At 36.3% G+C, this 22,934-nt stretch overlaps 2 protein-coding genes across 5 annotated transcripts in view; both read right to left on the bottom strand.

Moving 5' to 3' along the window:
• Window positions 1-22: 22 nt before the first annotated feature.
• On the bottom strand, window positions 23-17,032 carry LOC141429740 (arylalkylamine N-acetyltransferase 1-like). Of its 3 annotated transcripts, none has more exons than XM_074090226.1 (5): window positions 16,938-17,032; window positions 7,787-7,868; window positions 5,293-5,476; window positions 3,935-4,146; window positions 23-1,818 (listed from the first exon to the last, which is right to left on the bottom strand). In XM_074090226.1, exons 1-5 carry the CDS (start codon window positions 16,999-17,001, stop codon window positions 1,617-1,619), a joined length of 744 nt encoding a protein of 247 aa, XP_073946327.1. In that variant the 5' UTR covers window positions 17,002-17,032; the 3' UTR covers window positions 23-1,616. The 3 variants fall into 3 exon arrangements, with proteins under 3 accessions (XP_073946327.1, XP_073946328.1, XP_073946330.1); XM_074090227.1 differs by lacking the exon at window positions 16,938-17,032 and adding an exon at window positions 13,714-13,860; XM_074090229.1 differs by lacking the exon at window positions 16,938-17,032 and adding an exon at window positions 10,104-10,138.
• A 362-nt stretch (window positions 17,033-17,394) lies between these two features.
• The window catches only part of LOC141429739 (arylalkylamine N-acetyltransferase 1-like), a 43,589-nt gene continuing 38,049 nt past the window's right edge, over window positions 17,395-22,934 (bottom strand). For both annotated transcript variants that reach the window (XM_074090224.1, XM_074090225.1), the window contains exons 5-6: window positions 19,817-20,001; window positions 17,395-19,425 (exon numbers count right to left, since the gene is read on the bottom strand). In XM_074090224.1, coding sequence (XP_073946325.1) covers window positions 19,818-20,001 — 184 coding nt within the window. In that variant the 3' untranslated portion in view covers window positions 17,395-19,425; window position 19,817. The remainder of the gene's footprint in view (window positions 19,426-19,816; window positions 20,002-22,934) is intronic.

Genomic DNA, 22,934 nt, shown 5'->3' with positions numbered 1-22,934 from the left:
AATAATAATATTGTAATAATCGGCTTTATAAAAAAAAACTTAATATATTATATAACATTCAAATAATAGGTACCTACTACCTATCTTAAATATAATTTAAAAATATTTAAGTACAAACAGTTAATATATGTCATTTTATGGATTACAGTGAACGGAAATGGATACAATGTTTTCTCCAGGAGTTTCAGAAGTACGTACAAAAAAAAAACAAATTTCTAAAGCCCAGTTAAGACTTGCAAGAAAAATCGTGTAAGTCGCATTAGGTAGGTACCTAGGCGATGGTAAGTACTTACCATCAGCTAAAAAATTGCACAGTCCCCACAAGATTGCGATAAATAGTCAAAGATCCGAATTGGAGAGGATTGGTACCCATCTGTTTAATGGATGGAAAGTATTTTATATAAAATTTAGTATGTCACAATATGTGTATATGTTTAGTATGTTATTACTTATTATTAATTTCTTAACTACTCTTATTATTAATTTCACGAATAAATGTTAATATCAACCGAAAGTATGAAAGCCTATAAAATGTACAAACGTTGGGTTTTCTATTTTTCTCGTGGCATACCTACGGGTTGGCAGGTTTAAATCAATATTGTTTTTTTTAACCATTTGTAGTACTTATATTAAATTAATTTTAATCGCATAAGCGCTATTTCAATGCAAGCCACATGCAAGCATGATGGTTTAAGGTTAGCTGCAAAAAATCTGGTTCTAATTTGCATGACCTTTGAAGTTTTTTTTTTTTTTTTACTTTGCTCAGGAACTTTTTAGGCAACCCACTCGCGATAAAAAAAGTTTCATACTAAATTAACTGTAAGGGGTTTTTTATCCATTAAACAGATGAGTGAAGGTCATTCTTAACCGGATCTTATACTAAAGCGAGATCTACACAGACGAAGTCGTGGGCAACAGCTAGTTTTAACCCTTTTCCAGGCATAGTGCATATAGCGACCACACACACATATTCGACCTTACTAAATTCACAATATGGAACAAAATCACTTGAAATAGGTACCTACTTAAAAATATTATGCGTTTTTAAATCAATCCCTCCAGGTAAACAACAAAACTGTGATTAATTTTGTGCTAGCGTACCTACCTATCTAAATTCGCGGGACCTGGAAAAGGGTGAAATAAAGGTTTGAAATACTTCAATGCTTTTTTGAACATAAAACTACTGTTAGAAACACTCATATTAAATATTATGATGGGATAGTGGTTGGACGGTACCTCCGAGTTGGAAAACGGTGTCAAACTCGTCGGTGAGTGTGAACGTACCTTTGCAGAGCGATGTCGTTAGTGTTGTGTGCTACCCTACATATAACAGTTATAATGAAAATGACGATGAAGACGCTGGTAGTTGTGCGCGTGAGCAGAGCGGCGGCGCGCAGGGCGCGTGTTAGCAGCCGCCGAGTTTCGTTGCTCCTAAGAGGAAGGGCTACGGATTAGCCCGAAACATGTCGAGCTAAACTCGATTTAAGACGTGAGTTATCCGAGTCAATATATTTAATACTAAAATGCCTTTTCCTTTCCCTAGCCTAGTGACTGCTATTTCCATAAAAAAAACTGGTTTCTTACCAACAAATCTTGACCTTGCTTAATAACCTGATTTAATCGAATAACTTTTTAATGTTAACCCTGTCGTCAACGTGCGGTGGCTCCGGGACCAATATGGGCCGTCCGTCCATCTTAATGTCCGTGTACAAAGCCTTGTACACATTAGTGTAGCCGAACCTCTCTGCGGCCATCGCTGAGTAAGCACTCGAAGTGTCCAGACGTATCAGTCTGATACCTCGCTGCGCTGTGGCTTGTCTAAAAAAAAATAAAAAAAAATTAAACGCTCCGAGCACGCGAGGCTTTTGAAAAACTGGCCTATATAGTGTATGTCAAATTTAGGCATCGAGGGTTCTGAACAAATTTGTAGATATTAGTAGATTTGGTATCTTAGTTACTTACATATAGACAGACGATCATCACAGATGAACAAACAACAAAATAATTCGAGTTTCTTACCGGTCTCTTGTCCACAGAGATTTTTTCCGAATTGGTGGTAGATTTTTCTTCGTTTAAGTACCTACCTAAGTTTGCTTGTTAGGGATATTATACCTAACAAAAATTCCGAGTCTAAATTGAATAAATTTTATTAAATTTAGGCTCTTCAAAGTCAAAGGCAACACATGTCATATTAAATATGTGTTGCCTTTGACTTTGAAACGTTGAGTTTGAAACGCTAAATTTCAAAGTATCTTACGCGTCTTTCTACCTAGGTAGTTTAAAATATTATGTCCTAACGCTTAATGAATACTGATTGTTGGTACTTTCCTTTATTTATGTTTATTATCATCGATAAGGGCCTATTGAGTGAAACTCACAAAATAAGCATTACTGTGTCATTGATTTTTATTTAAGATCACAACACACATCTATTTTTATCTTGTCCTGTCATGTCCCTGGGTTAAGGATAAAATGCTGCTTTGCGGTACGAGATAATGTACATAACTTAGGTATATACATACTAACATAATTTCATGTAAAGTGAGAGTTTTATAGTAGTCATCTACGAGTACTTAAGATTTGGTTTCCTAGGATCAGCGGTGCCGTCATTATATCGGCCGTAATAAAGCGGTGATATAGGTCACTAGAACGTTGTCTATGTAAACAAAATGGCGCGGTTTCCTAGAGACCCGCGCGCGGGTTTCCGCGGTAATTGACACAGCCACAGAATAAGTAATCATTATCATCATCATCCCAGCCTATATACGTCCCACTGCTGGACACAGGCCTCCTCTCAGAACAAGAGGCTTGGTAGTTCCCACGCGGGCCCAGTGCGGATAGTAATAGTAAAATAAGAATAAGTAAAAGTACAAGACACAGCTCTTTAGGAAACCGCGCCATTTTGTTTAGATAGACAACATTCCAGTGACGTCATTCGCCGCTTTATTACGGCCGCTATAATGACGGCACCGCTGATCCGAAGAAACCACAGCTAAATTAATATTATTACTAGCGTTTTACCGCGGCTTCGCACGATTCTCATTTCTTGAATCAATCAAGCATTTAATTATGTCGTAATTCACACGTGTCTATGTGCATAGAAATTTTCATTCACTCATTAAATTCATTCGTGACAGCTTTTGTGAATCGAGTTTACCTACATTTTGAACACCAAACAATGTACTTAGATATACTTAGTCAACCACAAGTTTAAAAAGTCTTGAAAAACATTTACTTACAGAAGTACTACACGTCAAACTAACGGTTAGTTTGTTATTTGTTTAGTTACTAACCCAACCACCTACCGAAATATTCCGAATTAACTTTAAGGTAACTTACCTTTTAATTTAAAAGTTTCAAGTCAACGCCAATAAATATCAAGAGAATAAATCTACGAACACAAGTACATCTGAAAAAAAATGATCGTGATTGACCTCTATCTCACCTGACTGCAGATGAGGTCGAAAGGTGTATCTTACTGGTCCAGTAACAGCCTATTCAATCTAGCACCGATTCGGAAAAACCTCTGTTGAGAAGAACGCGCTCAACATATATACCTATACATTATTTTTGTTATATATTACGTGATAAGTTCGTATTTATCTTGCTATCTCAATTAGTTTCAGTAAACAACAGTAAGCAAATTGAGAAAGTATGATAAATACATACTTTTCCGACAACAAACGATGGAAGAACATTGCTCACTACGTCCGTAACAATGTTATTTAATGACGCACATCACTAGTATTTACAGTCGAGTTCATAAACTTGTGAGCAAAATTTCGATCAAAAATATCTGAACACGACTCTATTGTTAACGGCGTAGAAGCGTGTTCAGATATTTTTGATCAAATTTTTGCCCACAAGTTTATGAATTCGACTGTACCACAACTACTTCTGTAATGTGGTAAGCACTTAAGTACTTCGAACTCACTCTGTCCTGTTCAGCAAATCGTTCATGATGCCGCGCCGCCTCCAGCCGGGGTCTGTCGCTGCCACCATGATCTCCACCAGATGCTGCTCCTCCGGGTACTTTTCCCAGAGACGAGCACCCGCCTCCCTTCTCGCTAGGATGTACAGGATCTTTTTGAATTTAGGGTTTTTGCATCGCTGTGCTTGGCTTAGAAGATCGTTGCCGTTTGCGTCCTAGAGCAGAAAAGCAAAATTGATTTGAGTTTTTTTTTGTTACTTTATACTATACGAGGTACAGTAGAACCATTTTTTTCCTGTCCCACCATAGAATGCTCTCACAGCAAGTGTCATAATGAATTCCTTGTCAAGCAATGCGATGTCACTACGATTTTTCTACGACAAGGTTCCATATAGTGGGTCACGATTCAGTTGGTTCGATAGTGCACAATCAATATAGGTAAGTAAATGAATTGGCCTGAGTTTATAGATGTGGATTTCCGCAAAATAACGCCCTAGGTATTCTATAAATTTAGAGCTTTAAATTGCGTCACTATTTGGAAAAAATCTCACATCTCAAATAACAAATTAACAACATCATCAAATTTGACCCTTAAAATAATATTCAAAAACTGGCCAAGAGCCTGTCGGACATGCCCGAAATAGGGTTCCGTAGCTAATTAAGTAATATTTTTCTAAGGATTTCGTATTTTGTACGGAATAATCCAAATTTAGGTATATTTTATACCTTAGGCTGCTATTTACTCTTAAACTACTAATAATTCTCAAGAAAACTTAACCATTATAGTTTTCCTTGTAAGTTTGATATACTTACTACCATCCTGAATTTTTTCAATTTTTTTCACCCACCTGTTTAGATTTTAGAGGGGGGGTGACGCTCGATTTTAATGAAAATTTGCGCTTTAAAGTTGAATATTTTGCAAACAAATCACTGAATCGAAAATTCGTTTTAGCAACCTAACTTGGTTTTAAAAGACCTATCCAACGATACCCCACACTACAAGGTTGGATGAGAAAAAAAAACACCCCCACTTTACGTCTATGGGAGGTACTCTAAAAATGTTATTTTTTATTTTTTTATTATACCATTTTGTCGGCATAGTTTACATATACTTATCTTCGTGTAAAATTACAGCTTTCTAGCATTGATAGTCCCTGAGAAAAGCCGCGGACGGACGGACAGACAGACAGGCATTGCGAAACTATAAGGGTTCCGTTTTTGCCATTTTCCGTTCCGTAGCCGAACCCTAAAAAACTCACCCAGAACTTAACTCAGACAAATTATCGATTTTGAGTCACGAGTTTTTTTTTAATATAGTGACGATTGATCCCATTCATCTCATTTAACAAAATACGACTTACTTCTTTCAGAGGCATGATTCCGCTGATCATAACCCCCACTATGTTGTGTTCGCTGTCGACTGCTTTGAAGGACAGTCCATCCTTCAAAGAGTGCGTGCAGTACTCCTCCAGTTCAATACAGGTGTCGTTTTCTGAGGTTATGAGACCCACTGCGGCATTTAAGGGCTCGTCTATGAAGAATGTCCTGAAAAAGTATGAATGAATGACGCACTCTAGCGTCTAGGTACTGTTTATGCTAGATCGAAGCCTTACGTCTAATACGCTTGGGATCATAATAGTTTTCACCACTTCTTTCTGTCACACGATTTAAGACGAGGATAGAAAGAGATGGAGAATACGACTGCGTGCGCTAAAGCGTTCATTAAACAATACGGCCACACACAGGTTAGGTTTTAAATTCGTTTTGGTGAATTAAGTAAATTTGATATAATTTTCTACGGAATGTAGACCACGATCTGAATATCGGGAGCTCATTTAGGGTAATAGCTACCTAATAATAGGTATGCAGATTATATGTATTTTTTGCTCTGGCACAATGAATTACTTAACTACATAACTGCCACTACTGTTTACAGATATTAGGAGGTGTTTTGTATATGACAAGTACTTTCTTCAATTAATTCGTGCCACTTCTTTTAAATCGACTTCTACCTACAGCTACAGTCAAGTGTAAAAATATAAACTTATTCAACGCTTGAAAAATGTATCACAGATTTCATCATTATGATATTAGCCGTAGGACGTCCACTGGACATAGGACTACCCCATAGACTTCCAGTTGCCTCGCACATACCACACAGATCACAGATACAGACACATATTCACACATTTATACCTTGTGCCATCCACGAAGACGCGCGATTTTGTCAAAATTAGACATTAATAACATTGTAATAAGAACCACGGCACGCGTTATCGTGAATGACTAGTATGACTACCTATATGCCAGATTTATTCTGACGTAATGGGACCCTAGTGAAAAAGGGGTTAAGTCTGCAGAAATCACACAGCTATTTTAAATTTTATGTGTAAAGGGGTTTAAGTCGAAATCAGCTGTTCAACTTCTGCAGAATTAACCCCTTTTTCACTAGGGCCCCAGTAGGTAGGTAAGTACTTCATTGTTGCCTGTGCAGTAACATATTTTTGCACTTGACTATTTTTTTTCTGAATGCTTTACGTAGCTTAAATCCAAGCACATGAATTGAGTATTCAATAATGTGACAGAACTATTCTCGAGGAATGTTAGCATCCGATAACTCATTGATGTGTAATTGTTTACGGTTCTTTTGAAATGGCTGGTTATTTGATAATTTTCTTGTTATTTAAAGGGTGACCGAGTTGCCCGGAGTCCTTTTTGCTAAAACTCGAAGCATTTTGCCTCAGAGAACAAGCTAGATCGATTTTCGCTCACAAAAATGCCTATAGCAAATTTTATTGAATTATAGAAGCCGTCTCCGAAATCCTCTAAATAAATTCTACCATTCCTGTTAATCCTCTAAATGCAAAAGTTTGTGACTGCATTGTTACACGGAGTTGTATCAATGTATGACTGCTCTATATGGAATGAAAAACGCGCTGTCAACGTGCGTTCCTAGAATGCGAGCCGACGGCGCGTTTAAAAAACGTGCCGTGCAAATGCTCTATACTTCTTTTTTTTTAGCATTACAAAGAAGTAAAGCGATTTTGACGTGTCTTTTTATTGAAAAACACTTTTGAAAAATAAGTCACAGCAAATTTGTAATAATTAGCAAGGACACGTGATCATTTATATTATTTTGGTATTATAAGTACCTAATAAGTAGGTAGATACTGTTTTTTTAACCTTTTCGACCTCAACGACTGTTATATTACGCACCGCAGGTTCCACGCCAATGACCTATATATAGGTACGTCCATTACTTCAATGCTAAAACAACCTTCGTTCAATTATGTTAAGCTTCAATTTTAGGCATTGCATTATAGAAGTCTGGCGTATGGGTGATGTCTTTTGTATTTGACGTGGCGGCGAAAAGGTTAATAAAAAGACTCGTGAAGATTGTTTACCCTTTTTCTAATACTAAAAAAACGAAGGATGTTAATGTTATGTTATGTAGATGGCAAAAGGTACGTACAGTCTGCGAAAAAGCTTGTATTAACCTCGTATGACCTCGCGTTCTTCATAAAGTACAAATCAAATAACTGTCAAGTGTACTATGTAGAGTCCTTCTTTTTCATTGAAATGATAAGTATGATAACTTTTAATGAAATTATTTCCTAAATCATAAAACTTAAAAGCGTAGGTACCTAATTCGTGGTTTGGTCTGTAAAAAAGTGAGAAATTAAAAATTAAATTATGTAAAAGTAGCCCCTGGGAACTACATCTTGTAATTTTTTTTGGGGTCGCAAATTTTAATTAATTACCTATCCTTACATACATGACCATAACTAATTCGTACTGCACTTAGGTATACGTTAATTATCACGACGTTATTGATTTCGGTCAAAATGTACTCACTTTTTTAGTAGTTTCATGATGTTTTCCTCATCTCCTTTTTCCACTGGCTCCAATGTGTGCGTTGGTTGCGACATGTTTGTTCCTTCAAGATTGTGAAATTAAAATACGTTAGATTTTTTTTGCTTATTTAAATATTTATACAAATTAAGTATAATTATAAAGTCGCCGTCACATTTACTCTTATTACAGAAGAAGTGCAAGATTATTTTACAGCGCATTTTATCGGAAAAAATTGTATCTATCGTGCTCTCTCAATAGTACCCATCGAGCAGCAGTTTTGACATTTATTGACGCTTAAGAAATAATAAAATTTCATAACAATGAGTATAAAATATCACTCATTTAATACAATAACTGATTGACACTTCTGGTGCCATCGTATTCCGATTATAAAGAACCGACTTTTCCAAATAGAAATACATTATGCATTAATCTGTAGAAACGTAGGGGAAAGGAACATGATATAAGTGAACAAATTATATTTTATTATATTATCAAAGTCGATAGAGTCATGTCACACATTTCAGTCCGAAATGTATGTGATTGCGTACACTTATATACCCACTGCGTACGTTGACTTCACATGACTCTACAGTGTGTTTTGTGTTTGGAAAGTTTAGAAAATATCTGACTATAGAGCTTCCTATAATACATACAGTCGCCATCACGACCAGATGGCCTAGTGGTTAGAGAACCTGACTACGAAGCTTGAGGTCCCGGGTTCGATTCCCGTGTCGGGGCAGATATTTGTATGAAAAATACGAATGTTTGTTCTCGGGTCTTGGGTGTTTAATATGTATTTAAGTATGTATCTATCTATATAATTATATTAATCCGTTGCTTAGTACCCATAACACAAGCTTTGCTAAGCTTACTTTGGGACTAGGTCAATTGGTGTGAATTGTCCCGTGATATTTATTATTTATTATTTTATTATCACATATTTCGGAGCGGCCAAGGTGATCAAAAATATAGAAACATTAACTCAAATACCTTAAACATAGAGTGCATGTTCCGATATTTTTGACCATCTTGGCCGCTCCGATATATTTGATGGCGACTGTACAGCTCTACCATAATAAACATTCTAAATATTTCTACAGGTAGGTCTTAACCGAGATGTAACGAATACCTATCGGTCTCGGTTCTCGTTTCCAAGAACAATCGCCTATTAGTTTTTATTACGACGCTGATACGGTAAATTCTGAGTTTCCACTAAAGATGTGAGAAGATGCGTTGCGAGGAATATGTTTGTCATTAACTAAAGAGAAACGCTTCATTACCTATCCTTGTTCAGCACAGCTCTAGTGGAGAGAGCTTAGCGGAGCGAGGTTTTTTGTATATGTAACCTCCAAACGCCCAGAGTCCTTTATAAAGGACTTATTGCAATTTGAATTTCGAACTCTAACATGACATAAAGTTTGATGTTCATATATCAAAAATTTTACTTGGGCGTTAGGAGGATAAAACAAGAGAAAGATGTGTGCGAGGAATATGCGTTGCAAGGTATGTGTTTCTAGAAATGTGTTTCGAGGAATATGTATGTACTCCACTCGCTTATTTGAAAAGTGCTCGCTACACGCCCACGCTAGGCATCCTCGCACGCTCAGCGACCTCGCTCATCCAACCCGATTACCCCCCCCCTTAACCCCCTCTCCATTGACCCCCCTTTTAGGCCGGCAACGCCTAATAATGCTGTAGGTGTCCATGGGCGGCGGTGATCACTTACCATTAGGTGACCCGCATGCTCGTTCGCCAGTTATTTGATAAAAAAAGCTCTGGTGGAACCAGTGACAACGTTCTAAAACCTACCTACACATCCTTGAACCGATTAGCTACCTCGCACATCTAAGCTCTGGTGGACGCGCAGCCTTAAGGCGGAAAATTAGAAAAACAATAGAGTTTTATCAAAGTAATGAGTTAAAGCCTTGAAAATAAATTTTACGGTGAAATGAATTATTCTTAAACTGTGTCAAAATATTTATTTAAGATACAAGTGCGGAAAGTTGGCAATTCTCGCAGAGTTTCGATGATGCCGAAACGAGTTGGGAATGGACTACTTACGAGTACATTACATTCCATACGATGTCGTACAACGTGTTATAATGCATTGGGCTGGGAAATAAATGCATAAATTTACTAAAATAATATAGTTTTCTAGCTAATTTAAACTTACAACTACCATTACCTAAGCTAGTAAGCTTAGAAATTGAATGTAGAGTTACTTACTTTAAAGCACAAAAACGCATAAGACTGTAATAATTATGAATTATGCTCTTAATTAGGACGAGCGAAAAATTATCCCTTACTTTCGTACCTAATGATTTAGTCCAACCTGATGCAGATGCAACCCACGACTGATTAAATCAAAGAAACTAAATATTTTTATACGTACCAATATTTAATCAGTAAGTATCATCAACATAGATAAGATTATGTACCGGTTCAATATCAGTCATTTTCGCTGTTACACAATACGGTATTTGACTATTTTCGACGGGGAAGAAGTAAATTCTCCTATCTCACACAGGCCTAACTTTACAGGAGAAGGAAAAAACTGAATATCTTTTTTGTTTATAATTTTACTTGATCTGATGTTCTGAAGGTTTGTTTGTTATCTAAGTAGTTGTTATTTTAAACTTATTATTATTTAGTAGTGCTACAGGATTTAAAGTAAGTGCAAGTTAGAAGATATTGTTCCTTGTGTTGTGTCGAGTATTTTGAAGTTAGACGATTTTTCCACTAGTAAAGATTCCTTCAAATTCCTAATATTAGTATAATTTCTCTGTGTAAACAATGTTCTACAGCATCAAAAACCTTTTCTTTATTTAGAATAATATCAATAAGTACTTTATAACATAAATTAAGCATGATTTTGTAAGATAGGAGGTATTGCTTATTACGAATCCCAAATTGAGTTCAAGTTAGAAGATATTTTAATGGAATAGGGGAAGAATTAGAAAGTGAATATCTTAGCTGAAATTTCACAGAGCATACAACATAATAATTAAATATTATTATCGTTTTGTACATAATAATATATCAATAAGACGCCAACACCGTAATAATATCTTTATTGAAGATATAAACTTTAAACAAAATTACGATTTTATTTTTCTGTTAATAGACGATATACTAACGTTTAGGATACTTGGGTCCTGTCACCTGTGTCATCATCATTAAAAAATCTTCTCTTTACTGCTTCCGATGGTTTTCCTAGCAAAAATTAAGTAAACCCAGAGTTATAGTTATTAGTAGGCAAATTAACAAATAATAAATATGCGTGCCTTTGATACTGCACGTATTAAGGAATCAATTGAGCGGAACCAGGGCTCTAGTGGTCGCAAAGAATTCGTCTATTGGGAAAAGCCAAATGACTAAGTTGAAGATCGACGATGGCAGTATCATCTCATCGAAACCGGAGTTGTTGAGAGAGCTCGAAAGGTTTTACGAACAGTTATATGCCTTGACACAGAAGCCCGTTGTGGGTCCAGCTCAAGATACCAGAGCTAAACTAATCCGTCATTACACTGAAGACATCCCATCAGCCAGTACGAGATTAGAGTGGCTCTCAAACAACTTAAAAACAACAAGGCTCCGGGGGATGACGGAATCACGATTCACGACATAACTTCTGAGAGCGGGTGGTAAACCGGTACTTGTTATTTAATTCCGTCATACTCGAGGGTACCACGCCGGAAGCATGGCACAGGAGTGTGGTGGTGCTCTTCTTCAAAAAAGGCGACAATACCTTATTGAAGAACTATAGAACCATCTCACTCTTGACTGAGTCATGTATACAAGTTATTTTCGAGGGTCATTACGAATCGTCTCGAGCGAAGGTTTGATGATTTCCAGCCTCCCGAATAAGCTGGATTCTGTAAAGGCTTTAGCACCATAGACCAGATTCACACGCTCCGCCAGATTATACAGAAAACCGAGGAGAATAATCGGCCACTATGTTTAGCGTTTGTGGACTATGAAAAAGCCTTCGATTCAATCGAGACCTGGGCTGTATTGCAGTCCCTTCAGCGATGCCATATTAACTATAGATATATCGAGGTGTTAAAGAGTTTGTACAGCAGCGCCACTATGTCGATCCGGTTGCAGAACGAGAGTACACAACCAATCCAAATACAGCGAGGTGTGAGACAGGGAGACTTTATTTCTCCGAAGCTGTTCACAAATGCGTTGGAGGACGTTTTCAAGCTCTTGGACTGGAACAGGTTCGGCATCAATATCAACGGCGAAAACATCACCCATCTTCGTTTTGCCGATGATATAGTCATAACGGCAAAGTTGCTGGAGGAGCTAAATACTATGCTCAGTGACCTCAGGTGGATCTTAAAATGAATATGGTCAAGACTAAAAATCATGTCAAATGTCCATGTCACACCTGTGCCGGTTATCGTTGGGAACGATGCACTCGAAGTTGTTGACCACTATGTTTACCTTGTACAAGTTGTCCAATTGGGTAGGTCCAACTTCGACAAAGAGGTCGCCCGAAGAATCCAACTCGGATGGGCAGCGTTCGGGAAACTTTGTAATATCTTCTCGTCCAATATTCCGCAGTGCCTGAACATTGTAATTAGGTATAAGATAAACCATCATAGGTAGATACCAAATCATCATAGGTGGAATAGATATTGCACACGTAAAATGAATGCCTGTCGTCCAGGTTCGCCGTTAGTAAGATCTTCTAACTTCAAAGTATTAACAATGCCAACATCTCTTTTCTACGTTATATACGGAGATAGGAGGTATTTTTAAAACAAAAAAATCTACCTTGTAAACTTACTACCTTGTAATCTATATTGTAAAACTTACCTTAATCATTAACAATCCAACACAAACTAAACATTATTTTCTATTTTTCACAATATATTTCACGAGATGCACGTTAAAACTTGCACTTGTTGCTGTGATATTAGTAAGCAGCGGCGCGGTTGTGCAAACTGAGCGAAGCTAACACCATCTGTATAGACGGACTAGAACCTCCTAGACATCGCGCGATCAGCCGTCAAGACGTTACGCGGTTGTCAACTCAACTCAACAGTCAGTCGCGCGAGCGCAGCGGTCGAGTAAACACGTTTCGTTATGCAGATAGGAGATATTGTCAGCAAAAACACGCGCGAAACAGATAGGAGTAATTTCTTCCAGCAGAAAGGAGGTTTTTTCATAAAAATGTTTACAAAATATAAAAGCTGTATTTTAAGAGCTATTTCTATTTGACAAAAAATCGCCTAAAACTTGAACATGTAGATAGGAGATCTTTACAGGATACGTAAAATAAATTTTACATCTAACTACATTAAAAAGTCAATTTGCCCAAAAATGTAAGATAGGAGGATTTACTTCTTCCCCGTCGTTTTGTATATGTTTTATAAATTAAAACTACACAATGCCTGTTATCGAATAGAAAAACAATTTTTAAGCTACTTACCTTTACAAAAAACAAAGTTATAAAGGTTTGAAATTCAAGATTAGACAGAGAAAGACATACTGGCATGTGACGTCACACGCCAGTTCCGCCATACTTGCTGCATAGAAAAAAGCGTTTGAGAAAGAGACAGGTATATAAATTTTGCAAAAAATCACTATAAATCCAATTTTCAACCGATTTAAATTTTCTCTTCGCTAAACACTATCTGTATATCTATATTTTCATAATAATATTAAGATATGGCAAAATCAGGAGTTGTCAAATACCGTATTAAATACAATTCCCAACATCATTCAACAAACTTAACGCATGATCTTATGAACATTACAAAAAAGAGCTCTACCTATTTATAGAAAAATATCCGAGGTTCATTTAAAGATCATTTGACGTAGAGCTAGCGGCATATTTTAATTATGAAGGGGTTTTTCTCAACCGGTTTTTAATAAATGAACGATTTAGAATGTAAATAAAACAAAAAGCATACCTATTTAGTTCCCCGCAGTACGTATTATGTCCTGGTAGTAAGTAGGAAAGATTCACATTGTTTGACGTTCCTTTTTTAAAGTGTGGACTATGTTTAGTCGGACCGCTTGCGCACGAGTGACTGTTTATACGCGAGTTGCGCATTTGCATATAACGGTTATTATATCAATATAGGTATGCTTAAGAGTTTAGATTATTCGTAACTTTTGCTTAACTCATGCCAGTGAGGAACGTAATATTTATTTAAATAAAACCGCCAAAGTATGAATCGGACTCACGCACCGAGGTTTTTTTATTGCCAGTGCTTTCGGAAACAATCGTTGCTAAGAGGAATGTGCCGCAAGTAACTTGGCAAAAAGTAATTTTTCACTTTTCATGCTCATAAAATGTTACTTTAGTCTCTGCATATCGGGACTAAAGCTCCTTTTTATTGTCTAGGATTAAAGTATTTTTTTAATAATTACGTTGGAAACCCCTTAACAGCCAACACGATGTTTGTGAATGGAGGATTTTTAGGGCGTGGAAATAACCCCAAAATGACAACTGTGCAAAAATATTAAACAAAACACGATTTAATTTCGTGAAACACAATTACTGATTACGAATAGGAATCTATTCAATTATATTAAGGATTAATTCATTTTATTGTGCATAGTCCAATTAGTTTTAAAATGGTTTTTAATTTTGAAACTGTTGGCTATATATTAAGGTATTTAAAGCGTCACTTCATAAACAATAAAAGAAAAGAAAAAACCGCACAACCAATTTTTTTTGCTGTTTGAATTTTGAACAGAAGGCCTGTCCATTTCTCGAGCATACGCTTTTAAAAAGTAATATTGTAATTTTGAACAGAACATTATTTTTTCCTCGCATTCAAAGTGAAAAGTAGAGTGTTTAACGCGAGACTAAATAACCATAATGGCATTTGAACTATAACCACCCTCGCTCTGCTCGGGTGGCTAAACATCTCTTTTTTTTATGGTGGGCAAACGAGGTGGGGAAACTGATTGTAAGCGATAACCATCGCCCATGGACACCTGCAACACCAGAAGAGTCACAAGTGCGTTGCCGGTGTCATTATGGCTTGTATCTCGTGTGTATGTATGTGTGTATCTCGTGTCATTATGGCTTGTTTTAGTCCCTTGTTGAACAATCTACTATTTCCTTACTAGATGAATGAGTTTCCAGTTTTAGCAGAGATCCTTTTTTAAGCAACATGAAGCAATGAATGAATGAATGAAAACGTATGTATTTGACATTATTTTTACTTAGTTTTTTTGCACATAGCCCTGTAAAACTGTTTACACAGTTATAGATGAGGGATACGATGTCACTATCCTTTTCTGCGAAACGGTCTCACACTGGGTCACAGTTCGGTAGTAAGTTGATAATTATATAGGGTTATCTAGGGGCACCAAACTCGTTTGTCTTATCATGTAAACAAACATGACGTACCTACCCATTAGATGGTCATTCATAATACGATTCGTAGACAATCAAGATATTTCTTAATATCAGACAGAATTGTTCCATTCAGTTGGATAGAATAACATGAAAATTATTTATAGGGGCGTTTATTCAAACTGGACCCACCATCTGCTGAAATATACTGAATGAGTTTTAAGACAAATTGTATACCAGTATGATTATGAGCTTACGAGAAATTTACCTGTTATGAAACGTTGCCTTGTTTAGTCACCTACTTTGAACCGTAGAAAGGTATTTCTACTCGCTAACAGGGCTAAGGTCAACGACCGAAATGTTATTGTTGTGTAATTTACGTGAGATATAAGAAAGCAACAACGGTGCTGTGCTTTTCAAGAAATCAAAGTGCGAGTGAGTACAAAAACGTGGTTTTATGTCCAAAGAAAAGACAATCAGAAAACAATTTCAACGATAGAGGACATGTTCAATTATTTAGAGAACGATATTTCTTCATGTTCGTGTCATGACAGATTTCCAGATTACAGATCTACGGCAGATCCTACAATTTTTTTAACTTTAGGTACTAGACGTTCTCCAGGAAGTCGTCATGACGGTTCACGGCTACTACGATATCCGAATATCGAAATTCGTATCGTACCGTCCCGCTGATGCTTATATTATTTAATACGAGAGTGAGAGGGACGGTGCGATAAGAACTTCGATTTTCGAATATCGTAGTAGCCCAGCCAGGTCCTCAACTGACTACTACAACTACTCTTTCAAGAGTGTAGCGACTTAGAAGGGATAACGTTATTATAACCAGAACCACAAGTACGTTGAACCAATTTAAATCGTGTCTGTGATTTTACAGAGACTTTGACAATGTCGTAACCGCAATAAGGCACCGTCCTTCCTACGTACAACTGTGAAAATACTGTGAAATTTAGTTCAAAAAAGATCTTTTTGTTTGCCCAGAAATTGATTAACCAAACTACGGCGGAGATGGCCAACTTCACTAGACCCAAGATCTACAATTTACTGACCAGGTTCTGTACAACCACAAGCTTACAATCACAAGGCCATGTTACTAAACCCCCCAACCCCAAATATCCGATATTCACCTACACGAATACAAATTTGGACTTGCCAATGACATTTATCTTTATATGTTACAACACTTTTAACAGAGCTCCTTACCCGTTGGTGTTCAAAGGTCCGGCATGTCCAGACGGACGGCTATTTACCTAGTAAATCCTACAATATTTTTGTAATTATTACTTAAATGAAATATTTGCTGATCTTTTCCTCAATGTAGATCAGATGTCGTCAATAAGGCCGGTTTCGTCAAAGATAACTAAGGGGCATCATCGTTTTGTGAGAGTAGGCAGTAGCGTCCTCTTCTTGCCAACTGTGAGCTCTAAGCACTGCGAGGTGAGGTGTAGAAGGTGAAGGGAAACTATGGTAGGTTAGGTACCTACTATTTATCAAGAAATTCATCGTGAAGTTTCACTTCCAATCCCCAACTGACAACCACAACAATTCTGTCATGAGTGTATCGACTTATAAGAAATATCAGTACTTAAGGAATAATAAACGTCATAACAGAATTTGCTTAAAGTTGGAATGAAAATCCCAATATTAGCAAGGCCGATAACGCGAATGTCAATGTTCCCAAAGCGCCGGGGCCTGAATGGGTTAAAATGTAATCAATTACTACGCTAAAGCATAGTGAAAAAAATAATCAATAATAAAAGCAAACAACAAAAACAATAATAACAAATAACATAAGAAAATGCTCACCGCTGTGCACATAGCACTCTACAAAAACACTGCAAAACACGTGTAGTGTGATTATAAACAACATCTTTAATAAATCAAGAGCACTGACATGTCAATGTTCGTTTCAGTGGGTTATCTTAAAAATAGGTAACTTTGCTCGGGGTGTTTTACTAGGCGTATTATTAGTTATTAGAAGTCTAGTATTAGTTAGGTTAGTTTATGTGCCGTTACTTTTTGTGATACAGTAAGTTGGTCTAGAAAACAATTAGGCTTTTCTCATAAGAAATATAACATCAGAGTTTTAGTCTGCTGTGCTCAGATACCTGTAAGAAATTAATAGCAAACTTTTATCATCACAACAGAACTGTGCTTTAAAATAAATGTGTCCGCCTGATAATTTAGTACTTAAGTTTGTGTTTAATTTCTCCAGTCATTGATGACAGGAGCCATCGATGGATTAATAAAATAAAACACGCAATTATTTTATATGTAGATAATGTTTAATATTTTATTTCTGGAATTTTTAAATACATCCAATTTGGCATGATTCTTAAAAATATTAGTTAAACTGGTTAAACTGAATCTTTCTTTATGCTTTTCTAACATATTTAATTATTATCAAGCCTTGTACCTATATCCCTGACACATTGCAAAACTATATGAATTATAGACAAAAATGCAATGCTTAGGTACTTGTTGCGTGTGACAGAGTAGTAAGTATATCATTTTTTTTCAATGGTTGACATTAACAATATTCAGGAACTTCATAGTTGTGCAATGTATCAGTATTGACTTCTTAGCGGCCGGGCACTATAGTGCTGATATATAAGATTTTGTTCTTGATAATACATTTACAAGGGAAGAAGTGGCATTTGCTGCACCGAAAAAAATGCGACTTTTAAGTGATGATTATAATGATGACATAATATCAGTAAAATAGCAACGTAAAGTCTAAACGACTGAGGATAGAAATAGCTTATTAAATTATATTTTCTTACGTTTAAAAAGTCATAATTAAATAATTGGTAACTTAATAAAACATAACTAAAAAAAATATTGGAGTCCATATTCGTTTTAATAAAACATCAAGATATTTCTTTGTGCTGTCGAAATTTTAAATCTTTGTACGCCCTTTCTTCTTTCTAGTTATGTTATGTATACTTAAAATCTAAAGGAACCGCTAATTAATATGTAAAATGCATAGATGACAATAATAAGAAAATATATTTTACCATACTTACCTACTTATGTAATATTTCGTAGGAATGACACGTAATAGACAATTATGTAATGTAGTCAAATATCACACACTATCACAAGATTCTCAAAACATCTAAATAAAGATCTAATAGGTAACTACACATTTTCCTGACTAAAATTAATAAAGTGGTCAAGTGGTGTGTAAATAAATCAACATATGTAATATTGACCTTGAGCCGTATAGATCGATAAATAGTTACTGAAAATAATAATTAGTCGCGCTTTCATGACTACCTACTGTTCTATGTTATGCGATACAAAAATAATCTTAAATTGATTGGAATGAAAGATCACTTTTTAATTGACTAGTCAATGAAATTAACATATTAACGTTATCACCTTAATATTTCACCTTTATTTTTTTATTTCTTCTGGTGCCTTTGCTAAGCCGTACCTATTACAGTTTTTGGTCTCTCAAGGCTCTATACTTGGCTTATAAGCTTTAAATTAGTAAGTACTTAAATTGTACACTTTGTTTTAAATTATTCGGAATATTCAGCAGGTGATTGAGTTAGTTTAACTATCCATGTAAATGCTTTTGACCCGCATACCCGTGTGGTGTCGGGTTAGAATAACACCTCTCCATTTCTTCCGTGGATGTCGTAAGAGGCGACTGAGGATATAGGTTAAGGTATACCGTAGGCGACAGGCTAGCAACCTGTCACTATTCAAACTTTAAACCTAAAATTGCTAAAAGAGGCCCCGAAGCGATAACGTTTCGTGTGCTCTGCCTACCCCCTTTGGGAATACAGGCGTGATGTTTGTGTGTGTGTGTTTTGACCCGCATATAAACGTTATTCAGATTTTTTAAGTAGTGGTTGACAAAATTTTAAACGAAAATTTCCCACGAAAAACCGTTTTAAGGATCTTCAGTCTAGCTAACCCAACTGTCTATTGAAATATTTCGGAGTAGGTAAAGCCAAGACACCTTGTATTGTTGTTGACAAAATTCAATGGAGCTAGAATGCTGTCCCGCGTGTCTAGTGCTTTATATGTTTTTCCTGTATTGACTAGTAAATTGCTAATGTTACTTTTAATATGAACAACACCAGAAGAAACAGAAAAAAATCTAGTTATTGTTATTACTTCAATATTATACTCTAAAGCTAGTTCTACTCTAAAAGTCGCTCGTCGTGATCCCTTTTGAATCCTTTCTAAGTCCGACAAGTTTGTGCAAATACGTTTCTAGAATACTTGTAGAGCTACTGTAACGTCTTCTTGCACATAGTCAGTGACTGGTACTGGACTTCTGTAAATAGAGAAATGAGTTTTAATGTAAGCGTCAACAGATTGGTGACCTGAGAGTCGAAATTGAGCCGGGAAATTCTCATTGGACATCGTATCCCCGTAATGATAGACGCTACAAAACAAAAGTAAGATAATAGAGAAGAAGTTATTGCTGCTGGAATAGAACTTAACTAGCTACGCTAATAAGAACGCCTGTAACAAGTGGCCATCGTATAGTTTGTTGAACAGCTAGAAGAAAGCCTTTATTCAGTTGATGTCTTTGGGATGATAATGCAGCAGTATAAATCGTAGTATGATAGTAATACGGGGGAGGCCTACCTATGTCCAACAGTGGACACTAATATGATAATAATGGTGATGATCGAGTATGGGTTGCTGATCATGGTACTTACTTCACAAATCCTTAATGTAAACCCTGGTCTCAAGATGTGGTGCTTCTGGCTGCGGTGCGTCGGGCAGGTCTGCGTACAGAACAGCGTATACGCTACGGAAGTGGAGTCGCTCGGCGGCTGCGGCGGAGAATGCCGATGTGGTGTCCATGCGCATAGCGGTAGCGCCGATGGCACGAGCCACTCGTCTGTAAGCAAACGGATATTTGTTAAGGGGATCCCATGCCGCAATGACCTTCGATCTGATTTCCTTAGTTTTCTAATGATTTTTGTAGCTTAAGTATTATATTAACAAAAACGGCTTTAAGCAAAATAGTATCCCATATTTACTTCAAAGTTCATTGTTTTCGAGGTATTTGGTTTTCTGGCCATACATTTTGTTTTAATTAGTTTCAAATGAAAACCCTCGATCACTTTTTAGAGACGTCAAAGACGAACCCATATATGTAGATTTCGTATATATGTTAGATCTTTCACGTCAATAGAGATACGAAATAAGTGTTTTTTCAGACAATGTTTAAAACAAATCATACAAAATTAAGTACTTATTAATTTTTTTCAAAATCCGGTAGACAAAAATGGAGATAAAAGATTGGAGAACCGATAGCCGTTTGACTTATAATACTATATGTAGGGCAAAAGTAGGAGATACGATTAAAAACTTGTCAAAAATCGATGAAAATCTCGGGTAGCCCCTTAAGACTCATTACATGCCTACAAACAACTATATTGAATGGATAAGAACGTGCTTAATGACTTTGTACGGATCCCGATTAGTAAGTCTTCAGATCTTGCGGGAACTTCGATTCTTTCCATTCAATCAAGTTATATTCATTCCATTGAATAATCGAGAGCTAACGGCACGTTATAATTTCTGCGTTTAAAGATTTGGCAAATAACAAGTGCAAGACGTATATAGTGATCGGCCTCAGCAACACAACGCCTAAATTAATTATTATTTTAAGCTCAATTATCTACCACAACTAGAAAAAAAAACTCAACTTTAAGCTTGTCAATTCCCAAATGACGTTTAGACGTCACACTAAATCGAAATTAAAACTTAATAGAGCTTAATACTACTATTTAATAGGCAATCTCCATAAAAAAATTTCCAGGCGAGTTAATATTTAATATAATAAGTTGAATGATTTTTTGTAGGTAGTTAAATAATTTATTCTTGAACAATAAAGAGAGACAGATCAGTCGAGTAAGCTTACAAAAAGTAACCAGCTTAATCTAAATCGTATTTAAATATATTATAGTATAGGTATAACATATTTACCTAACGAAATTGGTTATATTTGTAGTGCAAGTGGAGTTTCTGTCTTTCCGTCTGATTAGTTAGAGTAATTCGTCGCATTAACAAAAATTAAATGCATCTATAACGCGGGATTGATCGTGAGTTAAAGCCTATCTAATTATGATCATCATTATCATCCATTATATCAGCCGTAGAACGTTCTCTGTTGGATATGGATGGATTTGTCCACCGGATGGCTAAGTGGAATTGGCTAGAGAACCTGACTACGAAGCTTGAGGTCCCGGTTTCGATTCCCGGCCGGGGCAGATATTTTTATGAATAATACGAATGTTTGTTCTCGGGTCTTGGATTTTAATATATGTATTTAAGTATATATTTACCTATCTATAATATGAGTAACTATTTTTATCCGTTGCCTAGTATCCATTGTACAAGATTTACTTAGTTTGGGTCTAGGTAATTGGTGTCAAGTGTCCTATGATATTTATATATTTTATAAGCCTCTCCCATAGACTATCACCAAGACCAGTTCCTTCGGTTAGCAGCCAAGCGGCCTGCATCCACTGTGAACCCGCGTCTTTAACCAGATCATCCATTCATCTCGTTGGTGGACGTCCTGTGCTGCGTTATCTAATAATGTTTAGTTATAAATAAAAGATTCCAACAAAGCCGCATACAAAACAAGTATAGTGAGCGAATGAGCCTGTCCAAAACAATCTGCGGCGAAGCGTAAAAAATTGCATCGCTAATCTAACATGATTTGACAAATTCACAGTGTAATTATTTTTAGCCTCATTTAGACACCTGACGGGCCTATTGTGTCAGCTGATCAAGGAAGTGTACACCTGCCCACTAATTATGTAATTGTTTCCTTGTACTTTGAGAGTTCCAATTGCTCCTTTTGTGTTTGTCTCCGAACCCGGAACAGGCAAGTAGGCTATAAAATCACACAATTGTGTATGTCAGTCTTAATGGCGTTGTAGTTACTGTTTATTTGCAGCACTCCGAGTTTGTTTTGGTTTTACTTTCAAGCAACTTGTTTGGTTCAACATATAGTTCAATAGCATAAGATTGATTCCTTTTCGTTTTTTTAGTGTTCCGTAGCCCTAGTAGTCCTACAAAGAATCTTTATTATTTCGCCATATCCATCTGTCTGTTGCAATTTTTTTTTCGACGAACTATTTATTACGTAAGTATTATAATTTGTCATGAGAAAGGCGGATTTCTGACAGTTTTCATGCCAAAGGTCTCGGCCGTCTACAGACAAGGCGACTACACGATGCGATCTTAAGCACGCGGCAAGACTCTGACATTTTTTCACATAACATTTTAAGTCCTGTTATCGGAAGTCCGAAAATATTTTTCATACCATTTTACATCATAACGATCACTCTTCATATTTTTTTTAATACTAACGATCGAAACTCATAATCATTGGAATTCATAATATCACTACTCGTAATCATACACCTTGTTCATACTAATATTGGTTTTCATATATTTTCTTACAGCGCTGACCTTACAGCAGAACTGTGACCTTGCGAAGCGAGGGTGCCGCGGCAGCGGCCGGCGAAGCGCCAGGACCGAACATATTTTTCAACCTACTTAATACTAATAATGTCATAAAATAATCAACGATATAAGTAAATCTTATTTTGAATAGGTAGTTACCGTTATATGTTTTCTAATTAATGCCATTATTAATAAGAAAATTATGATATTCGTCTGTTATGAAGGAAAATTTTCTGAAAAACAACATTATAAATAAATAAATATCACGGGACAATTCACACCAATTGACCTACTCGTAGTCCCATAGTAAGCTTAGCAAAGCTTGTGTTATGGGTACTAAGCAACGGA

The sequence above is a fragment of the Choristoneura fumiferana genome, chromosome 7, assembly GCF_025370935.1.
Source record: "Choristoneura fumiferana chromosome 7, NRCan_CFum_1, whole genome shotgun sequence".
Lineage (NCBI taxonomy): Eukaryota > Metazoa > Arthropoda > Insecta > Lepidoptera > Tortricidae > Choristoneura > Choristoneura fumiferana.
The sequence above is the reverse complement of the archived record's forward strand: the minus strand, read 5'-3'. Positions and strand labels throughout refer to the sequence as shown.

Bases quoted from the DNA above. Each gene is read 5' to 3' on its own strand.
- LOC141429740 (XM_074090226.1), bottom strand. From the start codon at position 17,001: ATGTTGTTTATAATCACACTACACGTGTTTTGCAGTGTTTTTGTAGAG. The intron at 7,869-16,937 runs GTGAGCATTTTC...ACAATCTTGAAG, and splicing joins AGAGTGCTATGTGCACAGCG to GAACAAACATGTCGCAACCA. The intron at 1,819-3,934 runs GTGAGTTCGAAG...ATTTTTTTTTAG, and splicing joins GATTTGCTGAACAGGACAGA to ACAAGCCACAGCGCAGCGAG.